At 37.4% G+C, this 20756-nt stretch overlaps 2 protein-coding genes across 5 annotated transcripts in view; both read right to left on the bottom strand.

Annotated features, from left to right (window-relative positions):
- Positions 1-20756, bottom strand: part of LOC141495671 (phospholipid-transporting ATPase ABCA3-like) — a 249062-nt gene that overhangs the window by 31525 nt on the left and 196781 nt on the right. For 3 of the 4 annotated variants that reach the window (XM_074197271.1, XM_074197272.1, XM_074197274.1), the window contains exons 18-20: positions 18487-18706; positions 13322-13480; positions 1896-2074 (exon numbers count right to left, since the gene is read on the bottom strand). In XM_074197271.1, the coding sequence (XP_074053372.1) occupies positions 1896-2074; positions 13322-13480; positions 18487-18706 (558 nt within the window). The remainder of the gene's footprint in view (positions 1-1895; positions 2075-13321; positions 13481-18486; positions 18707-20756) is intronic. The other variant, XM_074197273.1, reaches the window with a different exon arrangement.
- LOC141495071 (zinc finger protein AEBP2-like) lies at positions 7234-8522 on the bottom strand. The gene is given in 1 exon segment (XM_074196103.1): positions 7234-8522. A coding segment is annotated over 1 exon segment (789 nt). The 3' UTR covers positions 7234-7733.

The following is a 20756-nucleotide window of genomic DNA, read 5'->3' as shown; positions in this document are numbered from 1 at the left end:
TTTCAGGGACAATCCCCTCTGCCTCCCTCCAGGGAACCTCAATTTTTCCAATGTCTTATGGGAGGTTCTGACTGCTTTCCTTGGCTGTGATCTGGTCTGTGGATGACCTTAGGCACTGCCTTCTGCCCTGGAGCCATGAGGAGAGTCCCTGCTCTGCTATAGTGGTAAAGCTTCTTTTTTTTTCCCTTGAGACTAGGGCCCCAGACTGTGACCTGGATCTGAGTATGGGCAAAGTCACAGAGTCCTGCCCTCAAGGAAAGCAAAGAAACCTCTGCAGTTTCTCCCAACTCCCTTATAATCTGTAGGCAGAGCCCTCTGGAAGCAGCTACTTGCTGGGTGGTTCTGTAGGTTTGCTTCTGGTTCCCAGGCTAGGGATGCACTGAGGACTACACTGGACTGGGCTCTCTGCTCACTCTGGTGCAGAAGAGTTTTCTTACTGCCCTTCCCAATTGTCATGGCAATCCTTGAGCTGGGAAGTCTGAAAACCACCACCACTTCCACAGACCCAGGAACCCCCAGGGACCCAGGTAACCCTAGGGCTGTTCCTGGATGGCTGGAGCTGGTTCACTCTGGCTAGACTGTGCTGGAGCACTTTCTAACCCTGGTATAACAGACCTTTCCCGTGGATCATCCAAGTTGTTTTGGGTTAGAAATTTGTTTCAGTGTTGTGGGTTCTGCCACTCTAGAATTTGGTTAAAGTCATTATTTAAAGTTATTTGGAGGGGCGGCTAGGTGGCTTAGTGGATAAAGCATCGGCCTTGGAGTCAGGAGTACCTGGATTCAAATCCGGTCTTTTAGACACTTAATAATTACCTAGCTGTGTGGCCCTGGGCAAGCCACTTAACCCCATTTGCCCTGCAAAAACCTAAAGAAAGAAAAGAAATGGCTCAGGGAGGAAATGATATAGACACTTAATGGGGTGAGGGAATCTGTCTTGCCCTAGAGAAGGATGGGAGGAAAGGGATGGATGTGGGAATTGTGGGGGAGGGAAGGGGGAGAATAGGTGATAGAAGAGAGGGAAGTTTGAGGGAGAGGGTACTCATATTCAACACACTTTGGGACAGGGCCAGGATAAAAGGAGAGAGAGAATAGAATAAATGAGAGTGGGGAGAAATAGAGTGGAGGTACAGCTAGTAATAGCAACTGAGGAAAAGTATTGAAGCAATTTCTCTGGTGGACTTATGATAAAGAAAGCAACTCACCCCAGGGACAGAGCCATTGAAATCTGAACACAGACTAAAGTACATTTTTTTTCTCTCTCTCTATTCTTGAGGTTTCCAATCTTCTTGGGGGGAGGGGGTTTATGTTTATTCTTATGTTTACTCTTTTAACATTCAATTTACATCAATGTACGGCATGGAAACAATGTAGAGACTGTCAGATAGCCTTCTGCGGGGAGGGAAGGAGGAGGGTGAAAATTGTAGAATTCAGAGCCTTGTAAAAAATGATGGGTACATATTACTATTGTATATAATTGGAAAACAAAATGTTAAAAAGTTAAAAAAAGAAACTTATATTCTACTTAGAGAATACTAATGTGTACATCCAAATAAATATAAGATAAATTGAAAAGAGAGCTCTAAAAAGTGGATTTGTGGAGAGAAGGAGGAAAGGAATCAGAGAGGAAGCAGCATCTGAATTGAGACTTGAAGGGGAGGATTGTTTTCAGGCATGTGAAAGAGAGCTTGTTGTAAATATCAAGGTGGGAGATAAGTGCTGGAGACCAACTTATGGTGGGATTCACCTCAAATGAGTTTCACCCAGAATGCAGTTATCCATGAGTAGATTTCATTCCTTTCATTAAAAGAAGAAATATGAAATAAGCCCCTTTAGCTGGTAAAAGCTGAGAGGAAAAACTCATACAGTTGACTTAAGTTTCATACTAAGTCACTCACCCCATTTTTTTTCTCCACGATTTTATATAAAAAGACTCTCAGTTTCCAGAAGAAGTTGGTCTCAATGAAGAAAAGCAGCAGGTAGAAAATACAACCAGATATAATCATGGCATTCAAATACTTTCCAATCTCCAAAGGCTCCCAATCATGGATATCATCTGCTCTATCAATAAGGTGACCTAAAATGAGACACTGGCACATCATTGAAATTTTAGTTTTCACCATTTTTTTACTTACTCAGAAAAGTACAGATAAAATTTCACCTTAGCATTTGTCAATTTAAAAAGGCACTCTTGAAAGTGTTATTTCCATATCTTAGCAGTTGGCCTGGTTAGACTGTATTGATCTGGTTAAAACATACTCCTTCTATGGAAAATAATCAAATTCAACAAAAAGCTTTCTCTGACCCTTCCATAGAAATCATTCCACACACAAAGTACTTTCATATCCTTGAATAATAAATTGTAGTTGAGTTTTTCAAATTTTTTTTGTTCTTCCATCAAGCAATTATCCTTTGACTTCCTTCCCTAATACAGATTCAAATCACCCCAGAAAAAGGCCCTTCACTGATTTAAATTCTAAACTTTTTATACCAAATAAACTATGCTTTGAGGCAACTATACCAACTCTCACTTCTATGGATAAACTGGGTCTCTAGAGTATGGGATTGGAGGGTATCTTTCTAATTCTATAGATCATGATTGCCCAGCAAAGTGCTTTCCTTAATGGTAATGGATTGACTATCATACAACTAGACTAATTTAGCTTTTAGAGAGGAATGTTTGCTCCTGTGGTATAATTGGCACAGTGAAACACAAATATCACCTCCCCCAACAACTCTTTCAAAGGATATGTAGAATTCTGGGGAAGTTGAGCTCAAACACAGAAGGCATGTGATGAAAGAGTAACTCATAGCTTCTAGAGTCCTCAAGATGCTCCTTGGAGGTTTTTTGTTGGGCTCTTTGTAAAGTCTTGAAGAGGAGTCCAGTCTATCATAGGTTACTAAGTAGACTCTGGGGACCCTGCTGTAGGGGCTCCAGGGGAAGTAGATAGGATGGGGATGAGTAGATTACAAGTCCTCCAGACCAAGTACTCGACCAATTCCAGTGAGGAAGGAGACCAGGTGGTCCAAGGTCCTTCTGTTTAAGGGCTTTTTAGGATACTAAATGCTACATTAAAACTATCATCTTCTCCCTTTCCCATTAAAAGGGCCCCTCTTCTCTGGATCCCTAAACAATGGGTTTGTCACTGACCAATTTAAAAAGAAAATCTAGAAGGAAAGCTTAGTCCCTAAAGAGATCCCAGAGTATGCATAACTCTCCCTACAGGGATTAGGGACCTAGAATTGACTAGAATTTACTCCATGACACTCAGATTGAGAAAACAAACTGGTATTTACAAAATGGTTCTGGGTCAAAGGAGGATTAGGCAATTCATTATTTCCTTCTACTTAGACTTCTTCACATCCTACTCTGGGCCCACACTCTAGTAGGTTTGATGCTGTGAAATTTCTCTATATCTCTGAAACAACAAAGAGCAACCCAAATTTTCTCCAGGGATCTCTTGAATACATAGGAAATCCAAAATTTCTCTAGTGGTACCTAGTCTGCAGATGATCCTTCTGTAGTTCCAAGAAAATATCCTCTAAGTCCCTAGAGGAACAAAAATTTCCCAATGGATCACTGATACTATTATAAGGCCAACCCAAATAGAAATTCAAAATTATCCAAATAATAAGTAATTTCAGAAACTAAAGAAAAAAAAATCAGTTAAGAACAAACAAGAATAAGACTCCAAAGAAAAGAGATTAAGCATTTAGGGTTGATCACTTAGGGTTTAAGACCAGCAGGCAAATTTCCTCCTAAGGATCTGAAGTCCTTAATTTCATTAAGCTAAGCCTAAAGTATTTATATTTATATTTATCAGCATCTGAGAGCTGCAAATTCTATACTTCTGATAAATGAAACCAATGCAACAAAGTCTAGAAGTCAAAACAGAAAGATGGGGATTGATTTTTATAGCAAATATTTCTGATAAAGACCTCACTTCTCAAATATACAGAGAATTAAGTCAAATTTATAAGAATACAAGTCATTCCCAAATTGATAAAGGTCAAAAGATATGAACAGTAGTTTTCAAATGAAGAAATTAAAAATATCTAGGCAACAAAAAAATGATCTAAATCACTACTGATAAGAGAAATGCAAATTAAAACAATTCTGAGCTATCTCCTCATAGTTATCAGACTAGCTAATGTGACAAAAGGAAATTGACAAATGTTGGAGAAGATGTAGGAAAATTGGGACTACAATGCATTATTGGTAGAGAGCAATTTAAACTATCCCCAAACTGTGCATATCCTTTGTAATAACAATTCTATATCTATATCCCAAAGAGATTATTAAAAAAGGAAAAAAAGACTCAAATGTACAAAAATATTTATAGTAGCTCTTTTAGTGATGGCAAAGAAATTGGAATTTGAGGGGTCACCCCTCAATCAGGGAAAGGCTGAATAAATATAGTCATATACCACAGTATATGAATATAATGGATTATTATTGTGCTATAAGAAATGATGAACTGACACTTCAGAAAAACCTGGAAAGACTTACATGAACTGATGCTGAATGAAGTGGGCATACCATCATATACAGTAATAGCAACATTGTTTGAGAATCAACTATAAATGCCTTAGCTCTTCTCAGCAATATGGTGATTTGAAACAATTTTTTTTAGATTTTTGCAAGGCAAATGGGGTTAAGTGGCTTACCAAAGTCCACACTGATCTAGGTAATTATTAAGTGTCTGAGACTGGATTTGAACTCAGGTACTCCTGACTCCAGAGCCAGTGCTCTATCCACTGTACCACCTAGCCACCCTGATAATTTTTTTTAACTTTGAATGCTATTTTATTTTTTCTGTTACATGTAAAGATAGTTTTCAACATTTATCTTCTTGTACACTTTTGAATTCACACTTTCTACTTTCCTCCTAATACAGCTAGTAATCTGTTATAGGTTATACATTTACAATCATGTTTTATATTATTTCCATATTAGTCAAGTTGTGAAAGAAGAATCAGAATTATGGGGGGGACCATGAGAGAAATTTTAAAAAATGAAAATAGAATGCTTTGGTCAGCATTCAGACTTGATAGTTTTTTCTCTGGATGTGGTTGGCATATCCCATCACTAGTCTTTTAGAATTGTTTTTGATCACTGAACTGCTGAGAGGAGCTAAGTTCAACATAGTTGATCAACACTCAATGTTGCTTCAATATGTATTCAGACAACATCAGCTCTTTCTCTGGGGTTGGAAAGCATTCTTTATTACAAGTTCTTCAAAATTGTCCCAGATCACAGTACTGTTGAGAAAAGCTAAGCAAATGGGCATCCAGGTAGTACAGTGGATAGAGCACTGGTCCTGGAATCAGGAGAACAGGAGTTTGAATTTGACCTCAGATATGATACTAGCTGTGTGTCCTTGGGCAAGACACTTAACCCTGATTCTCCCTCATCCAGGGCCATCTCCAGTTGTCCTGATTCATATCTGACCACTGGACCCGGATGGCTCTGGAGAAGAAAGTGAGGCTGGTGACTTAGCACAGCCCCTCCTCATTCAAATCCAAGTCATGTGCTTGTCATGCATCACCTCCTTGATGTCATGGTCTGCTTTGAGAATGAAAGACAAAACATCAATTCACAGTCAACCATTGTGGTTACTTTGTATACTATATATTTAACATTGTATCTGCTTATGTAATACTCTCCAGGTTTTGCTGAGAGTATTCTGCCTATCATTTCTTATAGCAGAATAACATTCCATCACACAATATGTTTAGTCATTCCCCAACTGATGGTTATCCCTTAATTTCTAATTCCTTGCCACCAGAAAAATTTACAGCAGAAAAGAGATACTATAAATATTTTGTCATATTACATATATACGTGTGTGTGTGTGTGTGTGTGTGTATGTGTGTATCGGTCTGTCTGTCCTTTTCCATCCCATTTTTTCATCTCTTCAAGAATAGAGACCTGGTAGTGGCATTGCTTAAAACTCTTCCAATAGTACATTAATATCTCATTTTCTTTACATTCCCTTCAACATTTGTCATTTTCCATTTCTGCATTATTAGCCAAGCCAATAGGTATAAGGTAGTACCTCAGAATTGTTCCAATTTGAATTTCTCTAATCAGTACTGAGATAGAACATTTTTTTTGTGATTTGCTTTGCTTTATTAGAAACAAATACTTAGGCAAGGCCTGCAATCATTTGTCAATTGTGAATGACTAACAAGGACATGACACAATAAAAGAAAAACACAGATACAAATTATATATCCAATTATTGGCAATTTCATAACAAATTGAAGATAACAATGGAGATTGCGGATTACTTTATAGGTACAGAATAAGGCAGTAGATGAAGTGCTCCAGCAAAAGAATAGAAACCAAAAGAAAAATCCAAAAAAAGAAAAAAGAAAAAGAAATGTCATATTGCTACAGAGCTTATGTATAATATTCTTATTAAACAACCTTTCCAGAATGTCTTACATTAGTAATTCTGTAATTGTACTTCATTTAATTTCTTGACTCATTATTTCAAGAGCTTTTTAACCAACTGGAACCAAGAAGGTCTCATGTTTTTTTTGTTTGTTTTGTTTTTCTTTTTTAAATTAAGTAAATGCAAAATGCACTGTGTATCATGAAAATTCTCATCTTGGAACCAATGGGTTAATTCTAATTTTTTTTGACTCTTCTTTAAAAAATTTATTGTAAAAACTGCTGGTTTTTATATTTACTGTAGATAAAGTGAAAGCTCCTCAGTTAGGAGGATTTTATGCAGTTTGACTGCATGTAACCACATACTTTACAATAGGTCCTTCCAACAGTAAGGAAATAATTGATTTCACAGTCACTGTCAGAAATGAGTGCCATAATTCTATTATGGTTACTGTTCATCCCTCAAAGACTTCTGGAAGGATGTTCAATGTATTTCATTCTTACAACAGATATTAACAGTAGTACATAGTCCCTTAAGTCTCCAAAAGACATTTATTGTTAAGGAAGGTGCTTTATTAACAATTCTTCTGGCAGCACTAGTGAATTACAATATCCTTCAATATTATTTCTACCATAATATATACATTTTAACTTTCATGCCTCTAGAAAAACATCTACAGTACATTTCATAATATAAAAATATATTACAAATCTGCTTAATTATTTACAAGCAACATTCTATTATCTCTATGCAACATTTTTTGTCTCCATACAAGACTAAACAAGTTACACAATTTTCTATTTCTTTAAGTTTAAAAAAAATCCATAGAGCTTAATAAGCAAGAAAATGATTTTATTTTCTTTTCTCAAACCAACTTTGGTGCATAAAGAATTTCCAGATATGTAAAAAAATACAATTTTTCTTACATCAAAAGAAAAATCAATTGCTTTTCTCATGAAAAAAAATTGGTCTTAAAATGAAAACACCAAGAGTTTTCAAAAGTTTTGAAATAGAGGTTTTTCAAAAACTGTTAAAGATTCATAAGTAAATATTAACATACTGTACTCCATGAGAAAGCCCTAATCCTGAAAAGGGAGTCACCAGACATACTGCCACACTCTTACAAGTTAAGTTTCAGCCCTAATTCGATAGATGAAATTTTTGGTTGATTGCAAATGACGTTCACTGTTTGCTTAAATACAAATTGAATACTTTTCTTATCAGAGTTCTCTTCAACCTCTTCTATGGCATAGTTCTATATATGTTTGGGTCCAAAAGCAAAGCAGTGTCTTTGGGTAGCTTTGATAAATGAACTACTTTAGTTTTTAGTTGATGTTATTCACTTTCATTTACCCAAACATCAGGCAAAATATCTTCGGGCATCCAGTGAAGGAGCAGTTTTATCTTTCCAGAATCTTCTTTTCTCTTGGCTATTACAGTACTATGAAAAACAACACTGTGTCCTTTTTCTAAACTTTCTATATGGGCTGAGAGGTTAAAGCATATGGCTCGATGTCTTATTGCATCCAGTGTCTGTGCATTAAAGAAGTCATGGGGTCATGGGAGTGAACGACGCCATTTATTCTTTAACTTCCTCCTCTTGTTCATACCAGCTTTTGAAGGAGATTCCTCTTTGGCCTTTGGCTGGCTGGCAACTTTTGAAGAATTCTGCTGGCTAAAGTGTGTAGGTACATGGCGAGCTAGCCCTCCCTGAGATTCAAAGCTGGCATTGCAGCCACCAACAACACACTTGAAAGGTTTGTGACCACTGTGTGTCAACATATGTCTTTGTAACCAACTTTGACTGGTTGAAGGAGTGTTATATACTTTACAACCTTTCCAAAGGCAAACAAATACCCCTCCACGCTGACTATCTACATGTATGAAACGAATGTGATCTGCCAGATCTGGACTAGAGTTGAAGCAAGTCTGACACTGGTCCCAACAACAGTTGTAGGAAATGTTTTTGCTTGAAGAAGTAATGCTTCCTTGTCCATTCATCACTGCAGGAGTTGAATGCCCGCTCAATATTGTGCTGTCTACATCCATTATAGTACTGCTTATGCTTCCTATGGGCTCCTCATTCTTCTTTGATGAATATTCATTCAGTTTTCTACATAACATTTCATCAGCTCTTAAAAGATTCAATTCCCTAGATAGAACATTTTTTAAAAAATATGGCCATGGGGTAGCTAGGTGGTGCAGTGGATAGAGTACCAGCCCTGGAGTCAGGAGGACCTGAGCTCAAATTCTATCTCAGACACGTAATAATAACCTAGCTGTATGACCTTGGGCAAGTCACTTAACCCCACTGCCTTGTAAAAAATTTTATATATATGTAAATATATATATACATATATATATTATGACTATAGATATCATTGATAATCTCATCTGAAAACTGTTCATTTCTATAAATCATTTATCAATTGGAGAATGGTTCTTATTTTTTATTAATTTGACTTAGTTTTTTATGTTTGAGAAATGAAGTCTTTATCAGAGAAACTTGTTTCAATATTCCCCACCCCCAGTTACCATTGCTAACTGTATTTTCCTTCATCCTATTTTCCCCACCTGTTTATTCTATTAGCTCTCTCCTCTCCTGTCCCTCCTCTCAAGTGTTTTGCTTCTATCCCCTCCCCTCCCCCTCATTCCTCCATTTATCCCCCTCTCCCATGTTCTATCATTCCTATCTCTCCTACTTTCTTGTAGGGTAAGATAGATTTCTACACCCAATTGAGTATGTTATTCCCTCTTTGAACTAATGAGAGTATAAGGCTCATTTACTCTCCCTCAACCTTCTACCCATCCATTCCCCAGCAAAATCTTTTTCTTGCCTCTTTTATATGAAATAATTTACCCCATTCTATATTCCCATTTCCCTTTCTCTCAGTACATTCCTCTCTCACTCCTAGCTCTATCTTTTTAAAATATTATCCCTTCATATTCAACTCCCATCTGTGTCCTGTCTATATGAATTATCAATTTCATCTTCTCATTCAGGAAAACAAACAGTTCAACATCATTTAGTCCCTTATGATTTCCCTTTCCTATTAACCTTTTTAGGCTTCACTTGAATCTTATATTTGAAGATCAAATTTTCTGTTCAGCTCTGGTCTTTTCATCAGGAAAGTTTGAAAATTCCCCTTTTCAATAAATGACAATTTTTCCCCTGAAAAAATATGTTCAGTTTTGCTGAGCAATTGATTCTTGGTTGTAATCCAAGCTCTTTCGACTTCTATCATATTCCAAGTCCTCCCATTCTTTAATTTAGAAGCTACTAAATCCTATGTGATCCTGACTGTGACTCCATGATACCTGAATTGTTTCTTTCTGGCTTCTTACAATATTTTCTTTCTGACCTGGGGTCTTGGGAATTTGGCTATATATAATTTTCTTTTGGGGATCTCTTTTGGAAGGTGATTGGTGGATTCTTTCAATTTACCCATTGGTACTGGAATATCTGGCCAATTATCCTTGATAATTTCTTGAAAAATGATATCTAGACTCTCTTTTTTGATCATGACTTTCAGGATGTCCAAGAATTTTAAATTTACCTCTCCTGGATCTATTTTCCAGGTCAGTTATCTTTCCAATGAGATATTTCATATTGCCTTCTAGATTTTCATTCTTTTGCTTTTGTTTTATGGTTTCTTGGTTTTTCACAAAATCATTAGCTCCCCTTTGCTCAATTCTATATTCTAAGGACTTATTTTTTTCAGTTCTGCTTTTTAAGGTATTCTTCTCCTCATTGGCTCTTTGGACCTCTTTTTCTATTTGGCCCAGTCTGGTTTTTAAGATGTTATTTTCTTCAGTTGTTTTTTTGTGCCTCCTTCACCAAGCTGCTGATTCCCAAACCACTTTCATTTCTCTTCCCAATTTTTCCTCTACCTTCCTTTACTTTTTTTTAAGATCCTTTTTAAGCTCTTCCATGGCCTGAGGCCTATTCATATTTTTTTTGGAGGCTTTGGATGTAGGAGCTTCTTCTGAGAGTGTTTTGATTTTCCCTAATACCATAGTAACTTTCTACAATCAGATTTTTTTTTCTTCTCTTGGTTACTCATTTCTCCAGCTTGGACTTGCTTTTAACTTTTTGTTTAAAGGGCTCTGCTTACAGAGTGGGGATGGGTGATTGCACTATCCCAAGCTTTTGGGCTTTTTTGCAACTGTTCTCAGAGATACTTCTAGGTATCTGCAACTTCTTTCAAGGTGATATGATCTAAGAAGAGGTTTTTGCTACTCTCCTGGCCTGTCTGGTCTATGGGGGACCACAAGCACTCCTTTCTCCCCCTGAAAGTGTGAGGAGGGTCCTTGCTCTGCTGTGACAGTAAGCTCTGTTGTGCTATTGCTATTCCTTTTCCTGGAATTGTGATCTGGGACTGACACCCAGATCAGAGTGTGGGAAAAAGCAACAGTCCTGCCTCAATGATAGCAAAGAGACCACTGTAGTCTCCCTCTGACATCCTTACTGTCTATGGACTGAGAACTGTGGAATGGCTGCTGCTATGGCTCCCAAGACTGCTCCTGGTCCATTTGGGTTGAGTTTGCACTGCTGAGGCTTGCACTTGACTCTATTCCATTCTCAATCTGGTGAGACAGGGTTTTCCTGTTGAATTTCTAAGTTGTCCTTGGCAGTTTCTGGGCTGAGAGATTTGAAAACCAGCAATGCTGCCACTGACCCAATTATCCTGCTTTCTGCTTCTGGATTACTGGGGCTGATCTGTGCTGGTGGGGACCAACAGATTCTTCCTATTAAACTTCCAAGTTGTCTTGGGCTGGAAAATTGTTTTATTCCATCTTTTTATAGCTTCTACTTCTCTAGATATTTGGAAGGTTTTGAGCTCTGGCAAGTCCCTGACTTTTATCTGCCATCTTGGCTCTCTATCTAAGAATTTTTCAAAAGACTCATGATGGAAAATGTAATCCACATTCAGATAAAGAGCTGAGGAGTCTGAATGCAGATGTAAACATATTATTTTCACTTTTTTCATTTTTTGTTTTTCTCTTTTGATCTTTTGTTGGTGGCTTTTCCCTTTTGTTCTGTTTCTTTTACAAAATGATTAATATGGAAATGTGTTTCCATTATTGCACATGTATAATTTTTATCAGATTGCTTGATGTCTTGAGGAGGGCACAGAGGAGGGAGAAAATTTTAAATTCAAAATTTTCTAAAAAATGAATGCTGAAAACTATCTTTACATGTAATTGGAAAAATAAACTACCATTTAAAAAAAAGAATCTAGGGGAAAGTGAACTCAAGATGAGAATCAATATGACAAGGGGAAAGGATGGGGGTCAGGAAGTCCTAACTTCTCATTGTTATATGTTTTTCTCTTTGTGGGCTGTTCAAGAATTCCTTCAACATGATGCATCTTCTGTGATGGTCTCCTTATAGAGTTTTTGCATCTGCCTAGCCTTCCCATCATCTCCAGTCTATTCTTATCTCCTGAGGCAGACTGGCTTAAGACACTGTAATGCTGGAGATATTAGTAGACTATTGAGGGGAAGATGGGAAATCCACAATCTTCTCAGCTTCTGAAATTTATAAAGTCCTCCTTTAGATGGGGTAGAGTAAACCAGGACAGATTTTGGCTCAGGGTTCTGCTAGTTTCCCATCCCCTAAATTAATTCCTTTTCATCGGTTAAGCTGGAATATTATCTTTTATGCAGGCTTAAATCTCTCAGGTCCCAAAGTAGCTTCCTCATTTTAGACAGCCTTCAAAAGAGGTTGCCAAGTAACCTCTGCCAATTAGAAGGGTCTGCCCATGCAATTCCATTTGATCAAGGATCTCATTTAGTCTAAAAAGTCTGTGATTGATTGAGGAATGTTCTCATTTGCTTAAGGTATGAGAATTTAATCTCTGATCATTAACTTTAAAATGGGGCACAGGTAGTTGGATTGATTTACTACATATGCAAACAAGTGAAAATAATCTGTTTTTGTACCTTCTAATTTACTAGAAAAGAGTTGCATTTTAGCTTAATTTGTGCTTTGGTAGGTTGGGAAAATATCTAACAACAAACTAATTATAAGAAAATGATGCAGCAATGAAATTTGGATGCTTCACAGACTTTGTTGTAATGACTTATGTACTCACTCCTTGCACCTCCCCAATCTTCCAGTGGATCAAACGGAATATTTGATGGACCTAAGTAAGCTGGTTCTCTTCCTTCCAAGACTGTCTAATCTACCTCTGTACTTGCCTTGTAACTCCTTACAGTGCAGCAGATTCAATGTGACCATCCAGTGGAGGGGATAGGGAAGGGACAGATATTTCTAGATGGGTCCCAGCCTGCTTTAGCCAATGCTTTTTTTCAATCATTATCCTTCTGATCTTCTGCTTTACTGTTTGCATAAATCTAAGTTTGAACTGCATATATTTTCCATAGTATATAAAGACCCTTAATTCTAATATCACTGTCAATATTTTCACAAACCAGAACATGGGGATATTGCAAATGAGTGTTTCCTTTTCACTCCAGAACAGATTCAGCCACCAGGTAGTTGCTGCCCTGGCATTCCCCAAGAGCAAGGTCCTAGGAATCTTCCCTTCCTTTCTCCTTCATCTTAGTCTTCTAAGATGTTCATAGCAGTTATGCCCTAGTCAGGCTGCCCCAGGTACCCTAAAGAGTCAATGGGAATCTTCTAGAAATAATTCTACTCCTTACTTCCTAGAAATCCCAGTCCATAAGTCATCATTCTGCTGTATTTTTACCTTGAATCTTCTCCAAGAACTTCTGGATTCTCCTTTATTGTGGGGTATGACTTAGGAAGTGACAGTGGCCTCTAATGAACACTCAAGCTCTTTTCCTTTGGAAAAGAGGAGAGTACCATTCACCCCTGCACCTACTACTCCTAATGATGGAAATATAAAGAACTGTTTCTGAGGACTGAAAGTAGGTGATGGTAGGCAGATACTCACTCAAGTTTCTGCAGATTTCTTTTGATACATTTAAAGTTATACACAACTGTTTGATTTCAAAGTTATAATACAAATTGGAGAAAGCCATCGCTAGGTCATAATTCGGTAGTAACTGGAATAAAACATCCATTCTTTCATTAAGTTCTAGAAGATCTAGTTCTGTGATGAGAAAGAAAAAAAATGAATCAATAATGTTTTTCTTCATCTCCTTCCTGAGTTAGCAACTTCCTTTTATAAATTTTTTATTTTTGGTCCATGTACCTTCCCAAGCTCCAGAGGGAAATCCTTGAGTCATTTTTGATTCTCCACCCTTTTCCTCACCATTTCCTTTTCTAATTATGTATCAGTTTCTTTTAATTTTCCTGTACATTTCCCTAATGTTTTTGCTTCTCTTTCTATCGCCCAGCACTTGTTCTTCCTTCCAGCCCCTCCCTCGTTGAGGCCTTCTCTCATACAGTGTATCATGAATATGACCATACCTTTGCTATAGAGAACTCTTGATGAGAAATCTTAGAGAGAAACTAGGGGGTGCAGTGAGTGGATAGACTATTGGTCCTAGTGTATTCTGTAAATTTTAAGGGTTTTTCTTGGCAAAGATGCTGAAGTAGTTGACCATTTTCTTCTCATTTTACCAATGAGGAAACTGAGACAAAGAGGGTTAAGTGACTTGCCCAGCGACAATACACAATAAGTGTCTGAGGCCAGAAGTTGAGTCTTTCTGACTCCAGGCCTGGTTATCTAGGCACTACACTACCCAGCTGCTCAAAGTCAGGAAGACCTGAATTCAAATCTGTCCTTACTAGCTGTGTAACTTTGGGTAAGGAACTTTAACTTCTGCCTGCCACAGTTTCCTCAATTGTAAAACTATCTCCCAGAGTTATTGTGAGGATCAAATGAGTTCATATCTGTTAAGCATTTATTATACTGTTTAGCACATAGTAGGGAGTTCATAAACACTTAATAAATGACTTGCTCAGAGTTACCAAGACAGTATATATCAGAAGCAACATATGACCTCAGTTCTTCTCGACTCTGAGGCTGATACGTCAGTTAATCTCTAGGATTAAAACATTACTTCCATCATATCATTCTCCTGTCTAAATTCATGAATTCCCATATCCTAAAGCAAAAAGTCTCAACTTCTTAGCCTAACCTCCAAGGACCTCCAATCTTAACTCCCATTGCTTCCTTACCTAAACCATTTTGCTATATCCATGGGTGAGCACAGGGTATGCACATTCACTCAGGAAGACTCTCATCCTATCATCTGTCCCACACCCTACTCCTACTATCTCCGTTATTAAGGGACCACAAGAGAATCAGAACTGTTGATCACACCAGTACAATCTGGGTCATCACAGTCCTGATGCTAATGTATGCAAGGGAATTCAAGCTTTAAGTGTTCATCTTGGCCAGAATTCAAATTATGCTTATGCAGAGCTAAGCTCACATGTCCAACTCTGGGGGTTTAGAATCATGAAGATCCATGCTAGCTTAACTTTCTCTCCATTTCCCAAGCCATCCAGGTACCTATAGTTGAAGACAAACACCATGTAAATTAGGAATCATTCTGTGGTCACATTTACACCTTCTTGTCCAATAAGATTTAAATATCTAAATCTAGAACTTGAAACCCTTCAGGTTTCTCACTGACCTCATAAACCCTGTAGATACCATATTGATGTACTGGCAAAGAGACTGACAACCCAGTGAAGATACTTCCACACACCCATAATGCCAGGGTTTGTGATTAATTTAAACTCCATGGTAACAATACACTGACAGGAATATCCTTGAAGACCAATACCAATACTCTGCATCAAATATCACATCAATAACTTGGTCACACTAACCACAAACCAATGCAACACCAAAGTCTTGTTCAAGTTATCCCTATGTAAGGTAGTAGTCAGAGCCTAGGAACATGACCTATGACTCCACAAAATACATATAAACTACCTTGAATAAATGTAAATAGCAAAGGAAGCTCCAACTATCCTATGTAAGAATTTACACAAGATCTTGTGCCATCCTTGGCACTATGACTTTTTTGTTCTGTTTCTATAAATACATGGTATGGGGATCTACCATGTTACTTTGTCTTACTGCCACACAGGATGACATTCTCCTGTGACACAATTAACCTTAATAAATTCAAACTATGGGACATCTAGGTGGTGCAGTGGATAGAGCATTGGCTCTGGAGTCAGGAGGACCTGAGTTCAAATCCCATCTCAGATACCTAATAATTACTTAGCTGTGTGACCTTGGGCAAGTCACTTAACCCCACTGCCTTGCAAAAATTTAAAAAAAAACCCAAAGAATATAAATATAATATATGAATATATGAATAAAACCAAGCTAGCATAGGTCCCTTGTTCTTCAGTAACTCAGTATTCTCCTGGAAGGCATACCACCCTACAATCAGCCTAATTAGGACACATCTACCCCTTCACACCCTATCCTGAATAAGGAAAAGTATCTAGATGCTATTTGGAAATATTTTCCCTCTCCTCACTGCCTATCAAATTTTATTCTTTTTTGAGTTCCAGAACAAGCAGCCTATTTTGACTAAAGTTCTTTCTCTTTCCTCTGGACCTCTACAGTATCATTGTCTTACTAATATTCTATAATTATTTTTCTTATATACATGTCTTTGAGTAGACTAGAGACTCTAGTCTAGAGTAGGCTAGAGGCTCTAATACAGTACCAGGGTAGAGTAGGAGAGTAACCTTTAGTACTTTCTCAACAAACATTTCCTAAGGGCTTTCTATGTTTGTGACACTATGCCAGATGTTGAGGGTGGGGATTAAAAGAGAAATAAAACATGATCCTTGCCTCTAGTTGACTAGGAGAGATCAAGGGATAGGAAGAATCTAAGATGACTTTGAGTTTTTTACACTGGGTAACTGGAAATATGGTCATGATAGAAATATAGAAATCAGAGATAGGTTTGGGGGAAGATGATGAATTTGGTTTTGAATGTGTTACAATTGAGATGATTTAAGATAGTCACTTGGAGATGTTCATTAGACAGTAAGAAATTGAAGTGTCTTAGATTGCTTTTATAAACTCTGTATGTTTTTGTGTGTATAGATACATATTCCATATGTATCTATGCACATATATGTGTGTATCTATATGTATACATATATATGTAAAACAAATGCACACATGTATATGTTATCTTGTAGGGAACTAATTACTTACATATTATTTCCTCCATTAGTAATAAGAAGAATGACAGCTAGTTTTATTTAGTACCTAGTACATGCCAGGGATGTTGCTAATGTTATCTGTCATGGAAAGTAGATTCTATGATAATCCCCATTTTACAGTTGAAGAACCTGAGGTAAAGAGAGATAAGATACTTGCTCAAGGTCACACAGCTAGGAAGTATCTGAGGTTGAGTTTGAGCTCAGAGGAATGAGTTGTTTAACAATGATCCTGTTTCTAGGGGTGGCTAGGTGATACAGTGGATAGAGCACCAGCCCTGGAGCCAGGAGGACCTGAGTTCAAATCCAGCCTCAGACACTTATTACCTAGCTGTGTGGCCTTGGGCAAACCTCTTAACCCCACTGCCTTGAAAAAACCTAAAAAAATGATCCTGTTTCTTGCTGTGCTTGTCCTTTGTGCTCTGCCCTTACTGACTGACAAGCATGAACCTTAACAAACAATCATGGGAAGGATGGTGACAGCTGAAGTGAGGAGACTGGACAAGATCACTAATAGAGCCAATCAGACAGCATGAGCTCAGAGATTACTTCTTTACTCTCAGGGTAGCTATAAATTCAAGCAAGGCTAAGGTAGGGTTTGAAATCACATCATAATCAGATTTGTCACTGTTGATGGCTGGAGGCCTTAGAGCCATGAATTCTCTCTCCAAGTCTTCTGCTTGCACACTTTATTATTTTTATACTAGTTTCCCTTGTCATATCCACGTGACTTTAAAGCCTCTCTGGCAGTTCTTTATTATTATTTGCATTTATAATTATTTGGTACCTAGGAGTCATTCTGGATTCCTCATCTATCTTTCCCATACTTCATCCTTCCTCCACATCCAAGCTGTTGCCAAGAACCATTGATTTCACTTTTGCCACTTCTCTCAAATATGTCCCCCCTCTGCCTTCATCACCTCATCCTTTGACTGTTATCAAAGACATTGGGTCATTCTGCCTCAAGTCTCTCCTTGCTCCAATTCATTCTCTATCAGACACTAAAGTGATTTACTGAAGTATGCACACGACTGTTATTCTCCTACTCAATAAACTATCACCTTCAGGAGCAAATACAAAATGCTCTGCTTGCCATTCAAAGTCCTTCATATTCTAGCCTCCTCCTACCCTTTCAGTCTTCTTTTATATTACTCTCCAACACATACTCTTCAATCCAGTGACACTGGCCTCCTGGTTATTCCATGAATAAGATGACTCCACCTCTTAGCTCAGACTTTCCCTCCATGGCTGGAAAGCTCTTCCTCCTAATCTCTGTCTCCTGACTTCCTGGGCTTCCTTTAAATCCCAATTAAGATCTAAACTCCTCCTGGAATCCTTTTGTGCCCCCTCTTAATTCCATTGCCTTCCCTTTATATAGCTTGTTTGTAAGGTACTGTTTGCATGCTACCTCTCCCATTAGATCACAAATTTTTTGAGGGCAGAGACTGTCTTTTGTCTTTTTTTTTTTGCAAGGCAAATGGGGTTAAGTGGCTTGCCCAAGGCCACACAGCTAGGTAATTATTAAATGTCTGAGACCGGATTTGAACCCAGGTACTCCTGACGCCAAAGCTGGTGCTTTATCCACTACACCACCTAGCTGCCCTTTTTGTCTTTTTTTGTATCTCCAGATTTTATTACAGTGCCTAGCCACTTAATAAATATTGGTTGATTGGTAGAGGGTTTGAAAATTTAAATAAACAAGTGGCCTTTCATGTTGGGGAGGAATTTATTTCAAGGAGGAATTAATCAAATAGTCAATTGTCTTCATCCAGGACTGGCAGTTCTTGTTCTGTTCTTTGTGATATCTCTATCTTTGGATCCATTACTATCCATCCATCTCACTGATCCTAACCACCCCATAAACAGGCCTGCCACTCCCTTATTCCCTGATTCATCAGAATGGCTTACTCTATATTAGAGGATTGGAGTCCTGGGGATGAATGTCCTTACCTTTTTTCTTTGTAACTTTGATAAAGATGAATGGAAGAATGCCTGAAATGATGTTCAGAATTATGAGCCTGGCACACCCAGAAGCTGGACTGGAAAAGAAGAAGCTCATCAGGTACATGCTAGGGATAGCAGACCAACCATGCAGCAGTAACATCACTAGGATACTTTTAGGGTTGTCTTTCTCAAGGAAGGCTTTTTCATTCAGGATTTTCATCAAGGACTTGGACATAGATTCAGAAGGAAGGAAGAAAGGAAAGAAAGAATTAACAAAGTATTAGGAATTAATTCTGATCTGTATCCAGAGAAAGAATTGTGGAGTTTGAACAAAGACCAAAGATTATTACCTTTAATTTAAAAAGAAACCCGTTATCTTATTATGTAATTTTGCTATCTCCTATACTTTATTTTTCTCCTTAAGGATCGATTTCTCTCTCATCACATTCAAATTAGATCAATGTATACCATGGAAACAATGTAAAGACTGCCTTCTGTGGAGGATGGGGGGAGGGAAACAAGATTAGGGGAAAAATTGTAAAATTCAAAATAAATTTTATAAAAAAGAATTCTGAACATCAGAGGGGATATTCACTATGCCTGACTCTAAAAACAAGTTTTGCAACTCCCTACCAATTAGTTCATTTTGGCTTTTTTGTAGAAATCTTGGCACTTCATAATGAAGAAGGGGGATAACTCATTTCCACAACAGCCAAGGAGTCCCTAATGGATAACATTCTCTTATTGTCTTTGCCTCTTTTTTCTTTAAATTTTTAAAAAATATTTTTATTTAAAATTTTTAGTTCGAAATTCTTTCTCTCCCTACTTCCCTCCTCCCCCTACCCCAAGTAAGTAATCAGATATATGTTATACATGTACAATTATGCAAAATATTTCTTTAATAGTCATTTTGTGCAAGAAGACTTGAAAAAAGAAAGTTGGAAAATTGAGGTATCTAGGTAGCCCTGGAGTCAGGAGGACCCAAGTTCAGATTAGACCTCAGATACCTAATAATTACCTAGCTGTGTGACCTTGGGCAAGTCACTTAATCCCATTACCATGCAAAAACAAACACAAATAACAACAAAAAGAAAGTAGAAAATAGCATGTTTCAGTCTGTATTCAGTCAATATAATTTTTTCCACTAGAAGATGATAGTATTCTTCATCACTAGTCCTTTAGGATTGTCTTGGATCATTGTATTGCTGAGAAAAGATAAATCCTTCACAGTTTTTCTTTGAACAATGTTGCTATTACTGTCTACAATGTTGTTCTGGTTCTGCTCACTTCATTTTGCATCAGTTCATGTTAAGTCTTTCTAGGTTTTTCTGAAATCAGTCTGCTTGTTATTTCTTACAGCACAATAATATTCCATTACAATCATATACCACAGCTTATTTAGCTATTACTCGATTGATGGTCATCCCTTTGATTTCCAATTATTAGCCACCATAAAAAAAGAACTGCTATAAACATATTTATATAAATAGGTTCTTTTCTGAATGTCTTTGGGATAGATATAGACCCAGTAGTGGTACTGATGGATCAAAGAGGATGCAGCTTTATAGCCCTTTAGGCATAGTTCCAAATTGTGCTCCAGAATGGTTGGATCTGTTTACAACTCCATCCATAGTGCATTAGTAATCCAGTTTTCCCATATCCCCTCCAAAATCCAACATTTTCCTTTTTTTGGTCATATTAGCTATTCTGAGAGGTATGAAGTAATACCTCAGAGTTGTTTAAATTTGTATTTTTCTAATCAATACTGATCTAGACTTTTCCCCCCTATGACTGTAGTTAGTTTTGATTTCTTTGAAAACTGCCTGTTCATATCCTTTGACCATTTATCAACTGGGAAATGACTTGTAACTTTAAAAATGTGATGCAGTTCTCTATATATTTGAGAAGTGAGTCCTTTATCAGAGATACTGAAAAAGTTGTTTCATACTGTTGTTGCAAAATTCTTCCCCTCAACCCCCCCACCCCATTTTCTGCTCTCTTTATAATTTTGGTTGCATTGGTTTTGTTTGTGCAAAACCTTCTTTAATTTTAACTAAATTTTAATTTTATCTATTTTACCTTTTCTGATGATCTCTTCATCTTTTTTGGTCTTAAATTATTCCATGCTCTCCTAATTTGCTCATGATATTTTCCTTTAGGTGTATACACACACACACACACACACACACACACACACACACACAGACCAAATGTATATGTGTGTGTGTGTGTGTGTGTGTGTGTGTGTATTACTTTGGTCATTTACTATAATGGAA

Source organism: Macrotis lagotis, chromosome 8, assembly GCF_037893015.1.
Source record: "Macrotis lagotis isolate mMagLag1 chromosome 8, bilby.v1.9.chrom.fasta, whole genome shotgun sequence".
NCBI lineage: Eukaryota > Metazoa > Chordata > Mammalia > Peramelemorphia > Peramelidae > Macrotis > Macrotis lagotis.
Note: the sequence above shows the minus strand (reverse complement) of the source record. Positions and strands in the feature narration are given on the sequence as shown.